Source organism: Gadus macrocephalus, chromosome 2 (genome assembly GCF_031168955.1).
Source record: "Gadus macrocephalus chromosome 2, ASM3116895v1".
In the NCBI taxonomy this organism is placed as follows: domain Eukaryota; kingdom Metazoa; phylum Chordata; class Actinopteri; order Gadiformes; family Gadidae; genus Gadus; species Gadus macrocephalus.
Genome location: NC_082383.1, coordinates 20,422,950 through 20,439,895, shown reverse-complemented (window position 1 = coordinate 20,439,895; position 16,946 = coordinate 20,422,950). Strand labels below are relative to the sequence as shown.

The 16,946-nt window shown below is 47.8% G+C and overlaps 1 protein-coding gene across 2 annotated transcripts in view; it reads left to right on the top strand.

Annotated features, from left to right (window-relative positions):
• Nucleotides 1-13,642, top strand: part of tmem104 (transmembrane protein 104) — a 51,804-nt gene extending 38,162 nt beyond the window's left edge. For both annotated transcript variants that reach the window (XM_060045015.1, XM_060045007.1), the window contains exon 10: nt 10,252-13,642. In XM_060045015.1, the coding sequence (XP_059900998.1) occupies nt 10,252-11,015 (764 nt within the window). In that variant the 3' untranslated portion in view covers nt 11,016-13,642. The remainder of the gene's footprint in view (nt 1-10,251) is intronic.
• The last annotated feature ends 3,304 nt before the right edge of the window (nt 13,643-16,946 follow it).

The window sequence follows — 16,946 nt, the reverse complement described above, 5'->3', positions numbered from 1 at the left end:
GCGCACACATCTTCCATTGCACAAGGAAATGGGTTAAGGCTTAAGTTCTGGTGTGACTCCCAGCCAAAAGATCGAACACTTTTGCTGCAGTCTACCTGTAGAGGTCCTTGAGCAAGATACCTAACTCCTAGCTACCCCTTAATGGCCTGGGCAAAAACAGTTCCCTATAAGCTGCTTTTGTATGAAACTGATAAATTACACTTTATAAAATTAGTCCACCATATCTCAGTTTAATTATTTATCAATAAATAAATAAAAAACAAACTTTTTCGATCCCCGCCGGAGTCGCCACCCAACGTGTCCCTATCATTAATCATCCCAGACGAGGCGTGGCGGTGAGGCCTCCCTCCATCGCCAGGCCACTGACCCGCGGTGCACTAGGGGTTGTATAGAGATGTGCTGGTGCGACCGGGCCGGGCGGGGGGGCCGGGATTAGCGTCGTTAAGTGAAGGGGCGCATCACAGAGCGTCTGGCTCGGCAGCTGGTGGAGGCGCAGGGTGGAGGCACGGGCCATCTTGACGGGGGTCAGTGTTGCTTAATTAAAGCCATACCACACACACACGCACGCACGCATACCCCAGATGGAGGTCTGCGGGTGAGGGGAGGGTTTTGTTTGTTTAGTTTCTTTTTTTTTTATCTGTTGGGTTTCTGGTCGCGGAACATGGGGGTTCTGGACTGGTCGACTTTTTGAACTGGAGTCACCCCAGAACCAGTGTGCAACTGTTTGGCCGGAAATCTTTACTAATGCTAAATGTGAGATTCCAAACAAATTTCTTCGTAACAAAACAGGAAAACCCTGCGTAACGCAGACCCTCGCTCCTCCTGGTTTTCGGGATACGGGACAGATAAATACTGGGTTTGTCCCGCAGAAATCCGGATAGTCAGATTTCCCACCAAAGTTAGAAATGCAATAAATACCAAATTACTTTTAGTCAGCTTCATCACAAAATAAACAAAAAACATGCACAATGCATAGCCTCTTCAACCTGAATAAACCTGAATCCGCCGTTTTCTCTGAAGAACAAATTGAAAATGTCAATTTGAATAACCCTAAAGTTCACCTGGGACATTCATTCAGCCTGAACCCTCCTCAAAATCAACCTAGCATGAACAGGTGGAGGAGGAGGAGGAGGAGTGGTGTTCCTCATCAGTATCTTCTGAACCCCATCCTGCTGAAGGGGGAGATCCACAGGGTGGACTGAACCATGAGGCTACATTCAACCCTCGCCCGCCGTCACCGACTGAATTACCCGCTAACTTAAATGGAAGACCTGCTGCCCCAGCGACCCGCAACCCCCCCCTGTTCCTCTCCAGCTCCTCCAATCCCAACCGACCCACCACAGGAGCAAGGGGAATACCCCCCCAGGACAAGTGGAGACATTTTATAACGGTGTGCGTCTATGTGTGCAGCCCATACACACAGACGTGTGGGGGTGAGTTTGTGTGGGCGTCCCAGTCTTTGATGCGTGTGTCACAGTCCTTTTGAGGTGTGCGCTCAATTCCATTAGTCTGTTCTGTGGTAGTACATGGAGAGTTAGTGATGCAAGCCACCGCTCTGGGAAAGAGGCTGTTCCTCAGTCTACTGGTGAGTGTCATATTGTCCTGAACCCTTCCCCGGATGGCAGCGTTTCAAACAGGGCATGGGCGGGCCGTGTGGCGTCCCGGATAATGCTGCTGCCCTCGTTGTTCCGTCGATCGGCATAGGTGTGGGAGCTTTATTGGTACACAATTAATCAGAACTCACTTGTGTGAATGTGCAGATAGATGGATCGATGGATGGATCCATCGACTGTTGGATGGATGAATGGATTGAGTTAATTAAAAAATAGTTTTTGAAGGACGGCTTCTTGAAATGGGTTTCAGATCAATCAGTCCAATCGTCGGTGGTAAGTGTTTTAATCAGGGCTGTTAACCTTTTGGATCCATCCAACGGTAAGGTAGGTATGTGAGGATGTCTCATTCGTTCACCCCTTAGGTGTTAGAATATACACTCCTTAGACAGGGATGGAGACTATAGCTCTCCATCATTCAATTACATTATGCAATGATGCTGAGCTGAGATTTTCAAAGTTTTTCCAATCAAGGAAGTAATGTAATTATTTGGCCATCAAGCGGCAGCACTAAATGAGAGACATGAAAGAAGCTGTATTTTTGTTGTAAAGTTGCTGCTGCCAACATTGCTCTAAGCGGAGGTCCCTCCGCTAATGTGTTTTTAAAGATCACAGCCCCTGGACACTTCGGAGGCCCAGGCTCATAGGCAGATGTATTTTATTTTTTTATCGCTGGCTAAAGTATACCAAACGCAGCCACGCCTGAGTGCAGGGAGTAATTGCTGTTTCCTGAAAGCCCTTAAGATAATTTGATGGAGTTTGGCTGTGCGGTCCCATCTATCTGAGAGCTGCTGGGGTGCTAAACGGCGGGCCAGCAGGTGGTCACGGCTGGGCACCTCACACCGGAACGCTCTGCGTCGCGGCGGGCCTGTTGACTCGTTCACGGGGCCGGGCTCATTAGGGAGCAGAGTGGCTCGTTGGTTCCCGGCGGTGCGGTCGTTATCTCCCGCCGGTGCCGTGTGTGAGAACCTGCGCTGCAGCCAGCTGGGTCCACTCGGGATGGCTTTGAGCGGAGTGGATAACCGGGACGGCTCTACCAGCGGGGAAAACCCTGCATCCTCCACTGCACACCGGGTGACGAGCGGGTCGTTGCCGCAGAGGAGAACCACAGCACCTCTTAATTAATGACAGGGTAAGCCTTGGAGGAGTCATTTTAATTTGGCAAATGTGCCAGAACAACAGGATGTCCTCAAAGGTCCGTACTTTGTGTCACTACCTTGCCATGCAAATACAACCCCCCCCCCACCCTTCCCAAGGTCCCTCCGTTAAGTAATTGACCTGCTGGGTGTCTCGGTGGAAATGCCTTGGCGTTAAACTCTTTCTCTTACTTGCTCCGAGAAGCGGGACCCCTCGTCTTGTCACAACATCCCATTGTAGATTTATTACCCCCCCCCCCCCCCCCCCCCCCCTTAACCATTTTGTGTCGCTGGAGGTGGCCCTTCTCTGAAGAGTGGAAGCCGTCGGCGAGGAACCCATTTTCACGGCCACTCCGCGATCCCCTGGGGCTCCGAGCGCGTCCGCCATCCTCGACTTAACAGCAACAGCTCCGCCGCAGGGTCCTGGTGGGGGGGGGCAGCCGGCGGGAGGATCCGCCGGTAATCTGTAGCATCCCCTACAAGGTCGTCGCCGACCCCCTCCGGAGCACCGCTGAATCACTCACTGTGAGATGAAGTGGCACTTGTAATACGGTTGCGATACCTATCCCCCGCAGTCCCCACTCCGGCCCCCGTTGAAAGGGGAAGCTGTAGCAAGGAAGTCCAGGTTATCTCCATGCGGACATGCGTACCAGTGCCTTCAGTGACCATGCGTCCGATGAGGGGATAGTCAGGTACCCTGAAGGCCAGACGTGAGGGCAGTTCAGCCTTGAAGTCCAGGTTATCTGCATGTGGCAGCACCAGTACCTTCTGATGACCATGCTTCAGACGAGGTGATAGTCAAGCGTTGTCACTGATCCTTTCAGCATGTCATATGTCTTCGCTGAGGCCTTCAGGTTCGTGACCGCCACCGTCAGGTTATCTCCATCCGTCATCACCAATACCTATATGTTCTGGTCGGGTGTCATTGAGGATGCCTTCAGGTTATCTCTATCAGTCATCACCAGTACTTATAGGTTCTGGTCGGCTGTCATTGCAGATACCTTCAGGTTATCCCCATCTGTCATCACAGATGCCTATTCTGAGGGAAATCTCTCATGTCATGCGCGTGAATGAGTCTCCTCTGGCGCTGCATACATTGCCTTTCACTGAAGGGTTTCCTGTTAATGGGGCCGAGGTGTCTCTGAATGGGCAGCTTCATCAGAGGGAACAATGTCGTGGTGACCTTCAGAGCTTAGACTCGTTTTCACCTCCGCCGTGATGAACCGCCACAGGTTAACGGCAGACATATGTAGTCGGGTAACCAAGGGATGATAAACCCCCAAAGGTTAATATCGGTCATAAATAGTCAAGGAAAGGACCGATGATAGAAAAACGACTTCTGCAACCCCATTAGAGTTGGATCCCTTTGGCAAATTCACTTAGCTGACAAAAAAACGAGCAGTGAGAAAATTTACCGGTATAAAAAACAGGTACAATAAAGCATACTTTATCCAACAAAAGTTACAAAGTCGATTTAGCACATTCAACAAATCTTCAATTATCCATATATTTTAATGGTTTCCTTCACCCTGTTCTTTCAAGCCACCTTATATTGTTCATCCAGCCTGATCATCAGTACTATGGGTTTTTGTAGCATTGCAGCGAGCTTTCCCATTTAAATTCACGGCCATGGTTGGTAAGTGTGTCATGAAGCCCTTCTTAGAGGCATTGACAAATGAGCCCATTATGAAATATCTTATTGTACTGAGTTGGTTCCACCAGGTGTTTAAGCCATCTGATTGCCTTTTTAATTTTGAGTCGAAGATAAGCGCTTAGTTCCTGTAGTGTCTTAAGTGAGACCGATTAGCCTCAACCTTCTTAAGTAGGACAAAGACTTGAGGTTCGGAGACTCCCGCAAAGACGAGCAAATATGTCCAGAAATATGTCACTTTGATCCTGATTAAGATTACTGCACGTCTTCTTGAAAGGATCAAACTGACTTATATCTTGACTCGTCTTTTATGTTGTCGGATACCCAAGTATCAATGTCACAATGTTCGTGACTTGTAGCCTTTGAAAGAGATTTAATAACTAACAGCATAGTGGCTCTTGGTCCCTCCCAATGTCACCTCTCAACCTTCTTACAAGTAGCTGTAAAGCCTTTTTAAGTCTACGGCCATCCATCAAAACGAGTTATTCTGATAGATTGAAGGCACATTTTAATGAAGACACCCCAATTCCAAATTGAGATAAGGTTGCCATAAAGTAAAAGAAAAAAAGGCAATATCATAAATGTATTTATAATTCAGTGGCATAAAGATATCTAGCAGGAGCATTTAACGCCACTTCAGTACATCGGCGAGGGCCAGGCACCCGAGGCCTGTCTTAATTAAAATCTCCCCACACTCCGTCCCTCCCATCCGGGCTGCGAGAGGTGCTGACAGGCTTGGCAACGGCTCCTTTACCTGCTCTGTGGTTCCCCAGCCAGAAGGACACTGTGATTGTGCTCTGTGGCAGATGTGTTCACCCGAGAGAGGGAGAGAAAGGCCGGGGGAAACTGCAGGGAGATTAGGGAGGATAAGCAGACAGTACTGTACTGTGCCTGACCCTAGTCTTTTGCTTCGAGCCGCTCACACAGGGAGGAATCGAAAGTCAGTGCACCGCTACTGCACAGTGCACAGCACTGTCCCAGTAGAGGTCTCTGAAGGGCGCGTCGTCACGGTCCGATCTAGCACTCTGCACATTGTCGTTGTTTGGGGAGAAACCGAGGATTAGGTCAGTCGTCATAACACTGAATCACATCCCCTGGCTCTTCTTTTCATCTTACAACCCTGTCAAGAAGATGTATCGTCCTGCAATACTGTTTGATGTTGCTACGCTATAACTATAAAATAAGTTACCAAAGTAACTTCAATGGAGTTTAAGTTACTGTGTAAAGTGAGAATGACGTTTCATGCTCACCTATTCTACACCTACCTACGTAAAGGTTTTCTCTGCGATTCACTAAACATGGTTTCCCTAAATGAAGCCTGCTGTGGCGTTTTCACTTCCATAAATGAAGGGTTGTTGTCAAACTGTACCGTCCACACGGGGCCGCTAGCCTCGCTCTTGTCCACCGTTGTTTGAACCCCCCCGTCCCCGTCTACGGTGTCCTGGAACATCGTATCTGATGGGGCAGGGAGCAGCTGCCGGTGGCAGAGACTGTGCTGATTCGTTTTGAACTTCCAAGGGCACGGCGTACCTCCCGCTGAGCCGAGCACACATGGCGAGGACGCAACACAATACCGTCGTACGGAACACCACAATACGACCATATGTACGGCAGGTCGCGCTATAAAGTCGGGGAGACCTTCGATGGTTTTTCTGAGGCCCTCCGGGACAACAAGGCCGCCTTGCAATTGTGCCTTCTTGTGTCTTGTCCGATCTACTAGCGATGACCGTGATGCCAGCTTCAATCAGGGGAGCGTTGTGCAACGCAGTCAGGACCGCAGAGGTGCTCACCAGCTTTCGCAAAAGACTCAAGACTTGTTCAGAGTTCACCTAGACTCTGCATTGCCTCCCCCCTTACCCCCCCCCCCACACACACACACACACACACACACACCCAACTTACGCACGTATGTTGTACGTCGTTGCACCTTAAAACGGTACTTAGCATTGTGTAGCATCTTATCAAAGCTATCTTTGTTGTAAACAGGAAATGGGTTAACCTAACAATTGTTGTTGCTTGTCACTTGGTTCTATGAACATCCTTACTGTACCGACAGTGATATATTGTTTCTCTTTCTTCTGACAAATGTACTTATTGTTAGTCGCTTTGGTTAAAAGCATCTGCTCAATGTAAATGACGTGGCTAAGGAGTGCCTCTTCCAGTCCTTAGTTACAGTACTCCTTTAGACATCATTGAGTGAGATGCCTAAGCCCCTAGCAGCTCCTTGATGACATGGACCTCTATGTCGTTTAAGATGTACTAAATAACAAAAATTGGTTTGCTCAGATACCCGGTGTGTATTAAATCCACTTGAGAGTAAAACGTTAAGTCTACATTTATCACATATATTTGCCGGCTGTGCTATCAGCACAAGACCTCGACTCTCGGTATAGAAAGTGAAAATATATTTCCCTTTTGGCACACTCTCCTCAACACGAGCCAAAGATGACTTTGGGAAGGAGCCAGCTATCTAAATATTGACCGCATTGGGCCTAAACCCCTGAATAGGTCACGTAATTATGTACTTGCCATGGCATAGCGTTCGGAATTACACCATCTCTTTCCTATTATAGAGGGAATTGGCTCTGTGTTGAAAAAAAAATATTAACTGGATAAATACAACTCTACATTATGCTACACACACCATCAGTAGTCTAACGCCTCGTTTCCACATACGTATGTTTTTCGTATCCGTGCTTCCGTAAATTTACGGAAGGAGTCGCTAGTGTTTTACGTACGGACATGAATTTATTTACGGACAAAAGATGGGGGAGCGTATGATAATGGCCGTTTTTAGGAGAACGGTACTTTGGAACATGAGGATCGACGTATACAGAGATAAAAACAAAACCAACCAGGCTTGGAAAGAGATCGGCGAGGAGTTTGGCTTGCCAGATACTTACATGTTTCGTGAAAAACATAAAAACGTCCATACGGTATCTCCGTAAAACGACGGCGAAAGTGAAATTTTTTGAACGTATATTACGGACATACCGGACAGAAATTTTACGGAGGGGAGGAGTCTCGGAGGAAAAACGGACATTACGGAGAATCACATAGGAATGAATGGACTTTCGGTCGGAGACGGTTGGATCGCATACGAGAATGGACGTATGTGGAAACGAGACGTTACTGTTGATGGATTGATATGTTGTTCAGCTCAGCACCTTTTCCCCCCTGTTGGTGCTGTTCTGTGTGAAATATGTGCTTCTCCTCTGGTGTGTTAGCTCCACTCCACCACAGGGGCAGATTAATAGATCTCCTGTTCCCCGGACGGACCACGCCTGTTAGTGTCCTCTCACTGGAGAGCAGATACTCAGTCTCCGTCATCCCATACGCTGCTCTCTGGGCGTCTCGGGGCTCAACCCACGGCCACACCAGCCAAGCAGTCTGCCCTGCTTGAAGCAACCGAGGTTCTGGTCCAACCTGTGCGCCATGGCTACAAGTCATTCCCTCTCTTTTAACCCACAATTGTTTGTCTGTCTCAGCTTTCCTTTCCATAAACCCCATACAAGAACATTGAATATGTTGCTGTATACACAAAACAAAACACACTTACCCTCACACACATAAAGAACTCTACAACGCAGACTTAAACATGCAAATAAATGCGTTAAAGTGCACATCATGAAAAAGATTTTGCTTATAACAAACAAACAATTTTTTATTAGCAACCGGTGCTGCCGACCAACATGCATTAAATTCGGTCCTAGTTATTTATTCAATGACTATTATAAGCTGCACAGAATGACGTAATCAAGGTCAGTAACCTCATATCCAGACATGCACTAAAGTAATTACAAAAACAGGTCAGAGGTTCACACAGACACACACACACACAGACACACACACACACACACACACACACACACAGCCTACTCAAGGTCTGTGCGGCACACCGTGCTACGCTCAACCCTGACACTGCCATGACTCCGTCCTCGCCTTCTTCATACCGCGCTCGTCCATGGCGATAAAAAGCTTCCAACGCATCGCGGGCGTGAACGCGAGGCGGCGGTGAGGGCAGAGCGGGGTTCAGGCCGTGCATCATCCTCCTCTTGACCTTTGACCCTCTCTGCCATCCAGGCCTATATCGCTGATTTTAAAGAGGTTGTTTTGATGGAGCGCTAGAGGGCGAGCCACAGAGGTGACGTGGAGCCATAGCCTGGATTTATACGAGAGGCCTCCTCACTGATGGAGGGTTATTTTACAGAGAGCAAGCGGCAGAACGCAGGCAGAGTTTCAAAGTGTGGTGCCGGTGTAAAGGAGAGCCGGGCCGCCCCTCGGTTTATGTCCCAACACTCACCATCCTCCCTTTCATAATTAATACTTTTCCTCTCCTAACAATCCCATTCTGCGGTCGGAGGTGAGGTGGTCGTGTTGGCCCACATGACCGCTCACCCGTGACCCAGCCCCGTACCTCTCCTTCAGAGGAGCTCGTCTCATTGGCCAGTCCGTGCACGCATCACAATCGATCGGAGCCGGGTCTGCGAACAGCAGGAGGGGAGAGACGGATACGCTCCTCTCTTTCAGGTGCCACCTGTCCTCCCCCCCCCCCCCATCCCCCCTGCACATCTGCTCCCTAAAGGGGAGTCTGTGGAGCGGAACCTGGGGCTGGTCTCCCTCCTGATGGCTCCGTCGCCGAGGCTGATCCATCAGGGTGCTTTCTGGGTCAGCGTCATGGTGCACGGGTTAGAGCGTCACATCTCTTCAAGGCCCGTTTCACTCTGCCCTTTATTATATCAGCTATCGGCAAGCGAGGTGACAAGACGATGCAGGGTCTATTTTTTTATTTATTTGGTCTACATTCACATTTACATTCAGGGCATTTAGCAGATGCTTTTATCCACAGCGTCTTACAATTAGTAAATTTTTCAGAAGAAAGAGAATATAGATATATCGCTGTCGGTACAGAAAGGATGCTCATAGAACATGTGCTACAAGAAATGGCTTCAATTTCCAAGATGTGGCTTGGCAGTATTCATAGAGTAGCGTCGTATTTCCTCCCTGAGTGACAGTGTGTTGGCATTGATCTCTCTGGGGGTCTCCTCAAATCGACCATGTCTCTGTGATGGCCGTCTTTAATAATGCATTTTCTACATTTGCCCGATTAACTGATTCCCAAAGCCAACCTTAGAAGAAGGGTGCTTAGCCAAAATAAGTGAATGATTCATCTATGAATAATCTAGGTGTGTGTGCCCAACCCTGTGAAATAAAACAATCTCCTGACGAACCCAAATCAATGCAATTAAATAATTGAATTATCTCGCTCCACTTGATCTGCTTATCGTGGCATGGCAGGATTTTACTCTATTCCATTATTCTTTCTGAACAAAATTAATTTGAATTTGGAGGAAATTCTACGGGACGTAAACACGTGAATGATTTATAGCTTGGAACTATTTCAGCCAAGTCTTCGCTTAAATCATTCCATGCTTTAAAACATTCATGCCAAATTATTCCATAACCTTATTTATTCATACCCACCTAGACTTAATAATTAGAAACCACTTAATGGAACGAAAGACCATTCTGCCCCAAGTTCTTTTGTTTTTTTGCTTGCTCAGAAGGTAGAGCTTGTTGTTTGGTCACCGGAGGTTTGCTAGGTCGATCCCCTAGCTCCTCCTAGCTGAATGTCGAGGTGTCCCTGAGCAAGACACCTCACGCTGACTGCTCCCGACGAGCTGGCTGTCCCCATACGTGGTCGACACCGCCGTCGGTGTGTGAATGTCTGCAAGCATGAATGGGTGAATAAATGCAGTCCATTTACCATTCAGTGGACAATACAGTGTTCGCCATCGCTTCGAAGAGTCCTTAATACTGACCGACAATCTCTGTGCTTCTTGTGTCCCCTCAGCCTTCACCATGATGATCATCCTGGCGCTGATCCGCATCAGCAAGGGCCGCGGCGAAGGCCGCCCGCCCACGGCCTCGCTGGCGGGCGTGCCCAACCTGTTTGGCGTGTGCGTGTACTCCTTCATGTGCCAGCACTCGCTGCCCTCGCTGGTCACGCCCATCTCGGAGAAGCGGCGCGTGGGCACCCTGGTGGTGGTGGACTACGTGCTCATCCTGTGCTTCTACACGCTGCTCTCCTTCACCGCCATCTTCTGCTTCGACAACGCGCTGCTGCACGACATGTACACGCTCAACTTCACCGACAACTGCGACGTGCTGGACGTGCCGGCGCTGCGCTACTTCCTGGGCCTGTTCCCCGTGTTCACCATCAGCACCAACTTCCCCATCATCGCCGTGACGCTGCGCAACAACTGGAAGACGCTGTTCCACCGCGACGGCGGCACCTACCCCTGGGTGGTGGACCGCGTGGTGTTCCCGCTCATCACCGTGGTGCCGCCCGTCCTCGTGGCCTTCGGCACCCACAACCTGGAGTCCCTGGTGGGCATCACGGGGGCGTACGCCGGCACGGGCATCCAGTACATCGTGCCCGCCATGCTGGTGTACCTGAGCCGGCGGCACCTGGAGCCCGTGGTGGGGCGCGACGTGGTCAACAAGCACCGCTCGCCGTTCCGCCACGCCTTCTGGGTGTGGTTCGTGGTGGTGTGGGCGGCGTTCTGTCTGGTGTTTGTCACGGCCAACATCATCCTGGACGACACCAGGAAATGAGGAGGGCGGGGGGAGGAAGGAGGGGATACTGTCGATTCGGTTTGATTCTCGAACCCGCGGCCTTACCTTACGGGACTGACCTGCTACAGAGTGTAACAGGATGTGCCTTTTTTTTTTTTTTTTTTTATGCAAGGACTTTCATTGCGTGTAAATTCAATCAGCCGGAGATTACTTTATCACAGACGTGTTGAGAGGGACCAATGGTACCGCGGTGTTGGATGCTGGAACTGAACTAAAAAAAAGGGAAAAAAGCAATCGGGTCAAGAAGGGAGATTGAGCATAACATCCGTTAATAGCTTAAGTTGCCACTTAAGTTCTGCGTTCGGCACAACTTGGGCCCTCCTCCGTAACTTCTGCCCTGCCTTGCTCGTAGGGAAGGGAACACGACTCTGCCGTGGGAAGGACCTCAAGCATCTTAACTAGAAATGAACTGTAATAAAAAAATAAAAAATACTAAATTTAGCAATCAGGGATAATCTCGCTTTTATGGCTCGCTGACATTCTGTGTTCTGTCTTCTTCATCGACCGGAGTAGCGGCTCTAACACACACACACACACACACACACACACACACACACACACACACACACACACAACTACACAACTCATATGCATGCAGCACACTCGCTTGCCTCCTGCTCTCGGTGACTGTCTGACAAATGTAAGCGACAGCTGGGATGTGTCCCGTCTCTTACGCCTCTTCTCTACACGTGTGTCTGTCGTTCACACACAGCGCACGTGCCTCATCCCCTAAACCCGCTTACGAATCCTCGCTCAGCCGTCCGTCTCCTAGACTCCAACAGACCAAACGGCTGAGTCACCTGTCTACGGTGACATCTGACCTTTGACCTTGAGGTGAGTTGAGGAATGCAGCTTTCAAAGGCTAGACTACTCTGCCCAGTCAGTAGGTGTCTTTGTATTTTCGTTTATTACCGACCCGGTTGCTAGGATGGATATTTCCCGGGAGAGAGATATATCGGCATTTTTGTCAGCTGCCTTTTCAGTACCTTCACCCGGACGTGGGTTTTATTTACGTCTGGTTCCTGCCCTACTCGAGGCCGGTGATGTGGTGTCACTACTGCTGTGTCGAGGCTCTCAACTCTTGTCAGTGTTTAATCTGTCTATCTTCTGCCCTGGTGTTTGAGTCTGCATCGTAGCCGTTATCCTCGGGTAAGCTTCGCTGTGAACATCCACCGGTGGCTTGATACCTACCGCTGGTAAACGAGAGCTGGAGAAGAGGACTGTCTGAGCTGTGGCCCATTATGTCGCGTGGCTAACGGTACATTGGTCAGCTAACTGTATGTTAGTTAGCTAACTGTATATTGGCAAGTTAACTATGTTGACTTATGGGCTTTAGCTTATGATGTTGCCATGTAGTAGCCTGTGTTGTAGCTCATTGGATTGTGTAGCTCTGATTCACTTTTACATGCTTACTCGCTTAGCTAACTGCGTTGAAGCTAACTTGATGGTATGGCTCAATGTGCAAACCTAAGTTGCTATTTTCCTTACAATAATAATAATAATTATTACGACGACAAGTGGCTATTTAGCCTCGTAGCTTTGGGCCACCTAATTGTGAATAAGGGAACTCTGTCAATACAATTTAGCATTTTTTGCGGTGGTTTGCACACAATTTACTTGGGTATTCATATTTTACATTTAAATACTACAACATTGTATAACTGCTGACAAAACATTAAACTTGTTCAATATTCCTTTTTGAAACTGGCATTTTGAGCAACATGCGAGTTTAGCACTTCCTACGTCGATAACGTGAAGCCAGGTAGCCGTTTTCGGTGGTGGATGGCTGCTAATTACTGTCTAACAAGTTGAATCCTGGGCACTTTTTTTACCGATTTGTTTCCCCTCTATTGTACAGCGTTGAGTGTGGTTATCCCGTCGTATCTGTATTGTATGTTTGATGCTGATGCCAGTGATGTTAAATGTGGCCTTTTGTATGACAGTAGCAGTGTCTGTTAAAATCTGTTACTCTGGCCCGTCTTTTGACCTGAGCAATGCATTCACTCACCTGTTTGATTATCCGTTCTTCTGGCTTTGTGTTCACCGGATGATTTCAGGTTATCCTGGGTGTAAGGTGTAAGTGGTTAGTGTGGTAATGCGCAGATCAGTTCGTCAATGGCCAAACTTGAGTCAGAAAAGGAAAATGCACTCTCAAATACAATTCATTCATTAATTTTTTGCATTTGTGGGAAAGAATGAGTTGGCGTTGAAAATTGGGTTCTTGTTGCTCTTCTACGAGTAGAAAAACGTGCTAAATTTGCCTTTCATTGTCTTGAGCAGCTCACCGTCTTTCCTGTTTTTCCCCTGAGTTCTCCTTTTTCCTTTCCAAAATGGCTTCCCACTCAGCACCTGTACAGAAGCCATTTCTGTTACCTTGACAATCAGCCTCCCTTTCTGAAGGCGAGGAAATCCTGTTTATTTATTGATCGTTTCATGCGTTTGTTTTCTGGGATTTTGTATGCTATCGAGCTATGTTCGTCTTTGCATTTCTTTGTTTACAGCTATTTCACCTTCCTGTGGTTCTACATTTAATGTCCAAGCACATGTATTCTGGTTTTCAATGCATTGGGAAAAATGTCAATAATAAAACCCTGATGTTGAAAAGGTCCCATATTCTATAACATTTTTTATAAACACTCAAATTATTGTGTAAAACTACGACTATTCGTCATCATTTGAGAGGTCGGTCACCACCACTGTATGTACATTACTTCGTCGTGTCCTACATTTTCCGTTTGGTAAATGTCTTTAATAGCATGAAAGTAGGCCAGTGTGAGGCTGGGCGGGCTTGGTCTTCTTAGCAGGACGGCTCTGATTAACTCATGGAAACATCAGTCAGCATGTCAGCACTCGGCCAGGATGTTCTGAACCGCTGTCTTGATGTCCTAGTATTTCATCACTTCCCCATTTCCTTCCCGGCCAGATCCCCTTCCCCCTGGCCTCTTCCTTAAGTGTATAATATTTTTCATTTATTAAGGAGTGACTTTGTGTAGTTGGTTATTAAAAAAAAAAAAAAACGTTTTCTCTTGTAAGGCAAACCTCTTCTCAGTTTCAATTTAACAGGGCAAACTGTGTGAGGAAGTATAATTGGAAATGTTTGAAAAAAACTCTACAGCTTACTTTATTTTTGAGGGTTTGCAGAGAGCTGGGATTTAGGAGTCAAGGAGGACATTTGTGTTAGGCATACTGGGATGAACCCTTTAGGCCCGGTGGGATTCCAAAATCATGTTAAAAATTACAAAATGTTACTACAAGTCAAATGTTTCATCAAGCCAACAGTAATGTTGGCGAGACGGGTCAGGTCATCATCTGGTAACTGGGAGGTTGCTAGTTCGATTCCTGGCTCCCTAGGTCCTTTGCCTAAATAAATATATATGGTACTTTAACCAAACCATGTTGGTTAAACATGTGTTTTCACTGTATGAACCGGCCTCTGTATGTGTTATGCATGTTAAATTAATCAAAGAAAAACGTTTGGTTTGATACCGGGCCCTCGTCTGTATGAATGGGTGAACGTTAGTCACGGTTTGTGTCCATGAATGGGTAAACGTTAGTCACGGCGTGTATGAACGGGTGATCGTTAGTTGTTTGTGAAGTGATTAGATTGGCCACAGGTTAGAAAAGCGCTGTATAAATGCAGCCCATTCACGAGAGGTCAAGTCTTCTGCTCTGACCTAACTGTTTGAATTGGTTCAGAATGAGGCTAGAATCAGAAATAGTCTGTGTCTTCCATGGCGCAGGGCTTTATTTCTGTGGAAGTGTGTTGAATGTAGTTCAGTAGGTGGCGTTGATTTGCTACCTTGTAAAAAAACAGCATCTGTTTTCACAGGGTGACACTCTCTGTGCTCCCAACTAGCCCCAAGCTGAAGTAGTCAGACTATAAAGGAGAATTAAATAAATATGTCGTGATTGAGGGAGCACAGACATTGTCAATGGAAAGAAAAGGATGAGACGGGTTTGAATGCTCCTTTGGGCCCGACGGGGGAAAGCATTAGAGTGGATTCATTTCCAAGCTGCAGGCTAACTATTAGCCTGTGTTTACTCAGTCCCCACTACACCCGTACACCGGGCCCCATGAGAGCCTGTCATCGTCGTGGTAACACTCTGGTGTTAATGGCTGTTGGCAGCAGACGGGCCCGCTAACAAGAAGGGACACACATTAACCAGCTTCTGTTTTCTACCAACGCCGGCACTTACCGCGGGAGCAAGAAGAATGAAACAAGGTTACACAGGTAACAAAATGCCTCTCCCAGCTCATATTTAACACCCTGGTCCGTTTCCTCCCCAACGTTTCAGGGACATTTCAAAGCGAACGTCGGGGAGGTGAAACTCCCACTCCCCCCTCGATGACCGATGTGGGTTCTTTCTTTCCCGTAATGACATTTCTGTCCCATAATGCCTCGCCGCTGAGTGGCTCGTTAGCACAAAGCAGGGCTCGCTGTGGAAGTGTGGAGGAGAACAGGATTAAGGTCACTGGCTTCCGAAGGAGGAGGAGGTGGTGGTGGTGGTGGTGGTGGGGGTGGAGTCCCGTTCTCGGCTGTCCCCACGACATCATTGACATTCAGGCCACAGACCGGCAGAACTTGTCCGTTTGCAGAACCCCTCCTCGGCCCGTCTCCAACGACTGTCGGAACAGAAGAAGATCCCCGGGAAATAAAAAAGAGAAGAGATTAATGGGTTTGCCCTTTTTCTCGATTCTTCAGAGTTCAGTTCGAACTCCTGAGACTCGTCCGTTGTGAGAATAGTTAAACATGTCAAAGAAATGCACTCTTGAGTTGAGCATCGGGAATCAGTGCGGGTTACTTCTGTCGACTTTGGTTTGAGGAAGCTTGTTGTGGGGCACTCGTCCTAATTGTGAAGTTCAATAAGTGCCCCGTTGCCCTAGACAAATCGAAATCTGATCGTTTTCAACAGACTTCTGCTGAGAGCACTTGTTTCATCAGTCACACGTTATAGATTCTGGATGTTTCTGAAGGAAAACACACTTGAACCAGGGCCGTAACCAGGGTTTGGGGAGGAGGGGGGGTGTTAGGGTTCAGCTAGTTTCTCATTTTCTTTTGCTCTAAAATGTCAGAGGTCGGGACCTCGGTGACCTCATAGCTGACTGGAACACGAGGCGTTCGTAGTCGCGGGAAAAACCGCCGCCACCATCCTAGCAGAGACTCCGGTCTGAATCGGATCCAGCAGCAGCATCATTAACATTCTGCCGGCGTCTCGTCTCGACTGTGTTTCGGTGAATGATTTATGATCATTGCACACGAGCGACCGATGAAGACGACCCAGCGGTGCAGGAGATGTTTACATGGCGTTAAAGGGCGTCTTTGACTGGATCGACCTCGCCATCGCTCACTCCGCTTGGCTCGGCTTCCTGCGTTCTGTCTCCGGAGAATTTCACCTCAAACCCGAGCATGACGCATTGGAAACCTTCCTGTCCGCCACGGCCCCATGTCTGTTTGTTTGGATGACAGGACGACCTTAACGCTCAGGCCTTCACTGAGTCCAATGACAGCCTCTTGAATGATTGAATTAATAAAAACAACATCGATTCTTACAACAAATTCTGTCGTTTTCATCCGATTAAACACTTCCAGTGCTCTGCCTGACATACGTTTCCAAAAGTTTGACATCATTGGTTAGTCAAAGACATATTTTTATAATTCATATTGAGAAACAATAAACCTAATTGTTTGAGCGTCATCTTACACAGACGTCACACCGACAATAAACATATTTTAAATAATGTCGTCTGCACAATCTGTGTTTGCACAAACAAACGCAAATACCTCAGTTTGAACTGGCAGCTAGCTGGTGCTAGGACAGCTGGTGTACTACGAGCAATGACAGACGGATGGTCTGTCATTTTCAAAAACCTTGAAGCTCGAGAAACATATGCTTTCAGAAATATTCCCC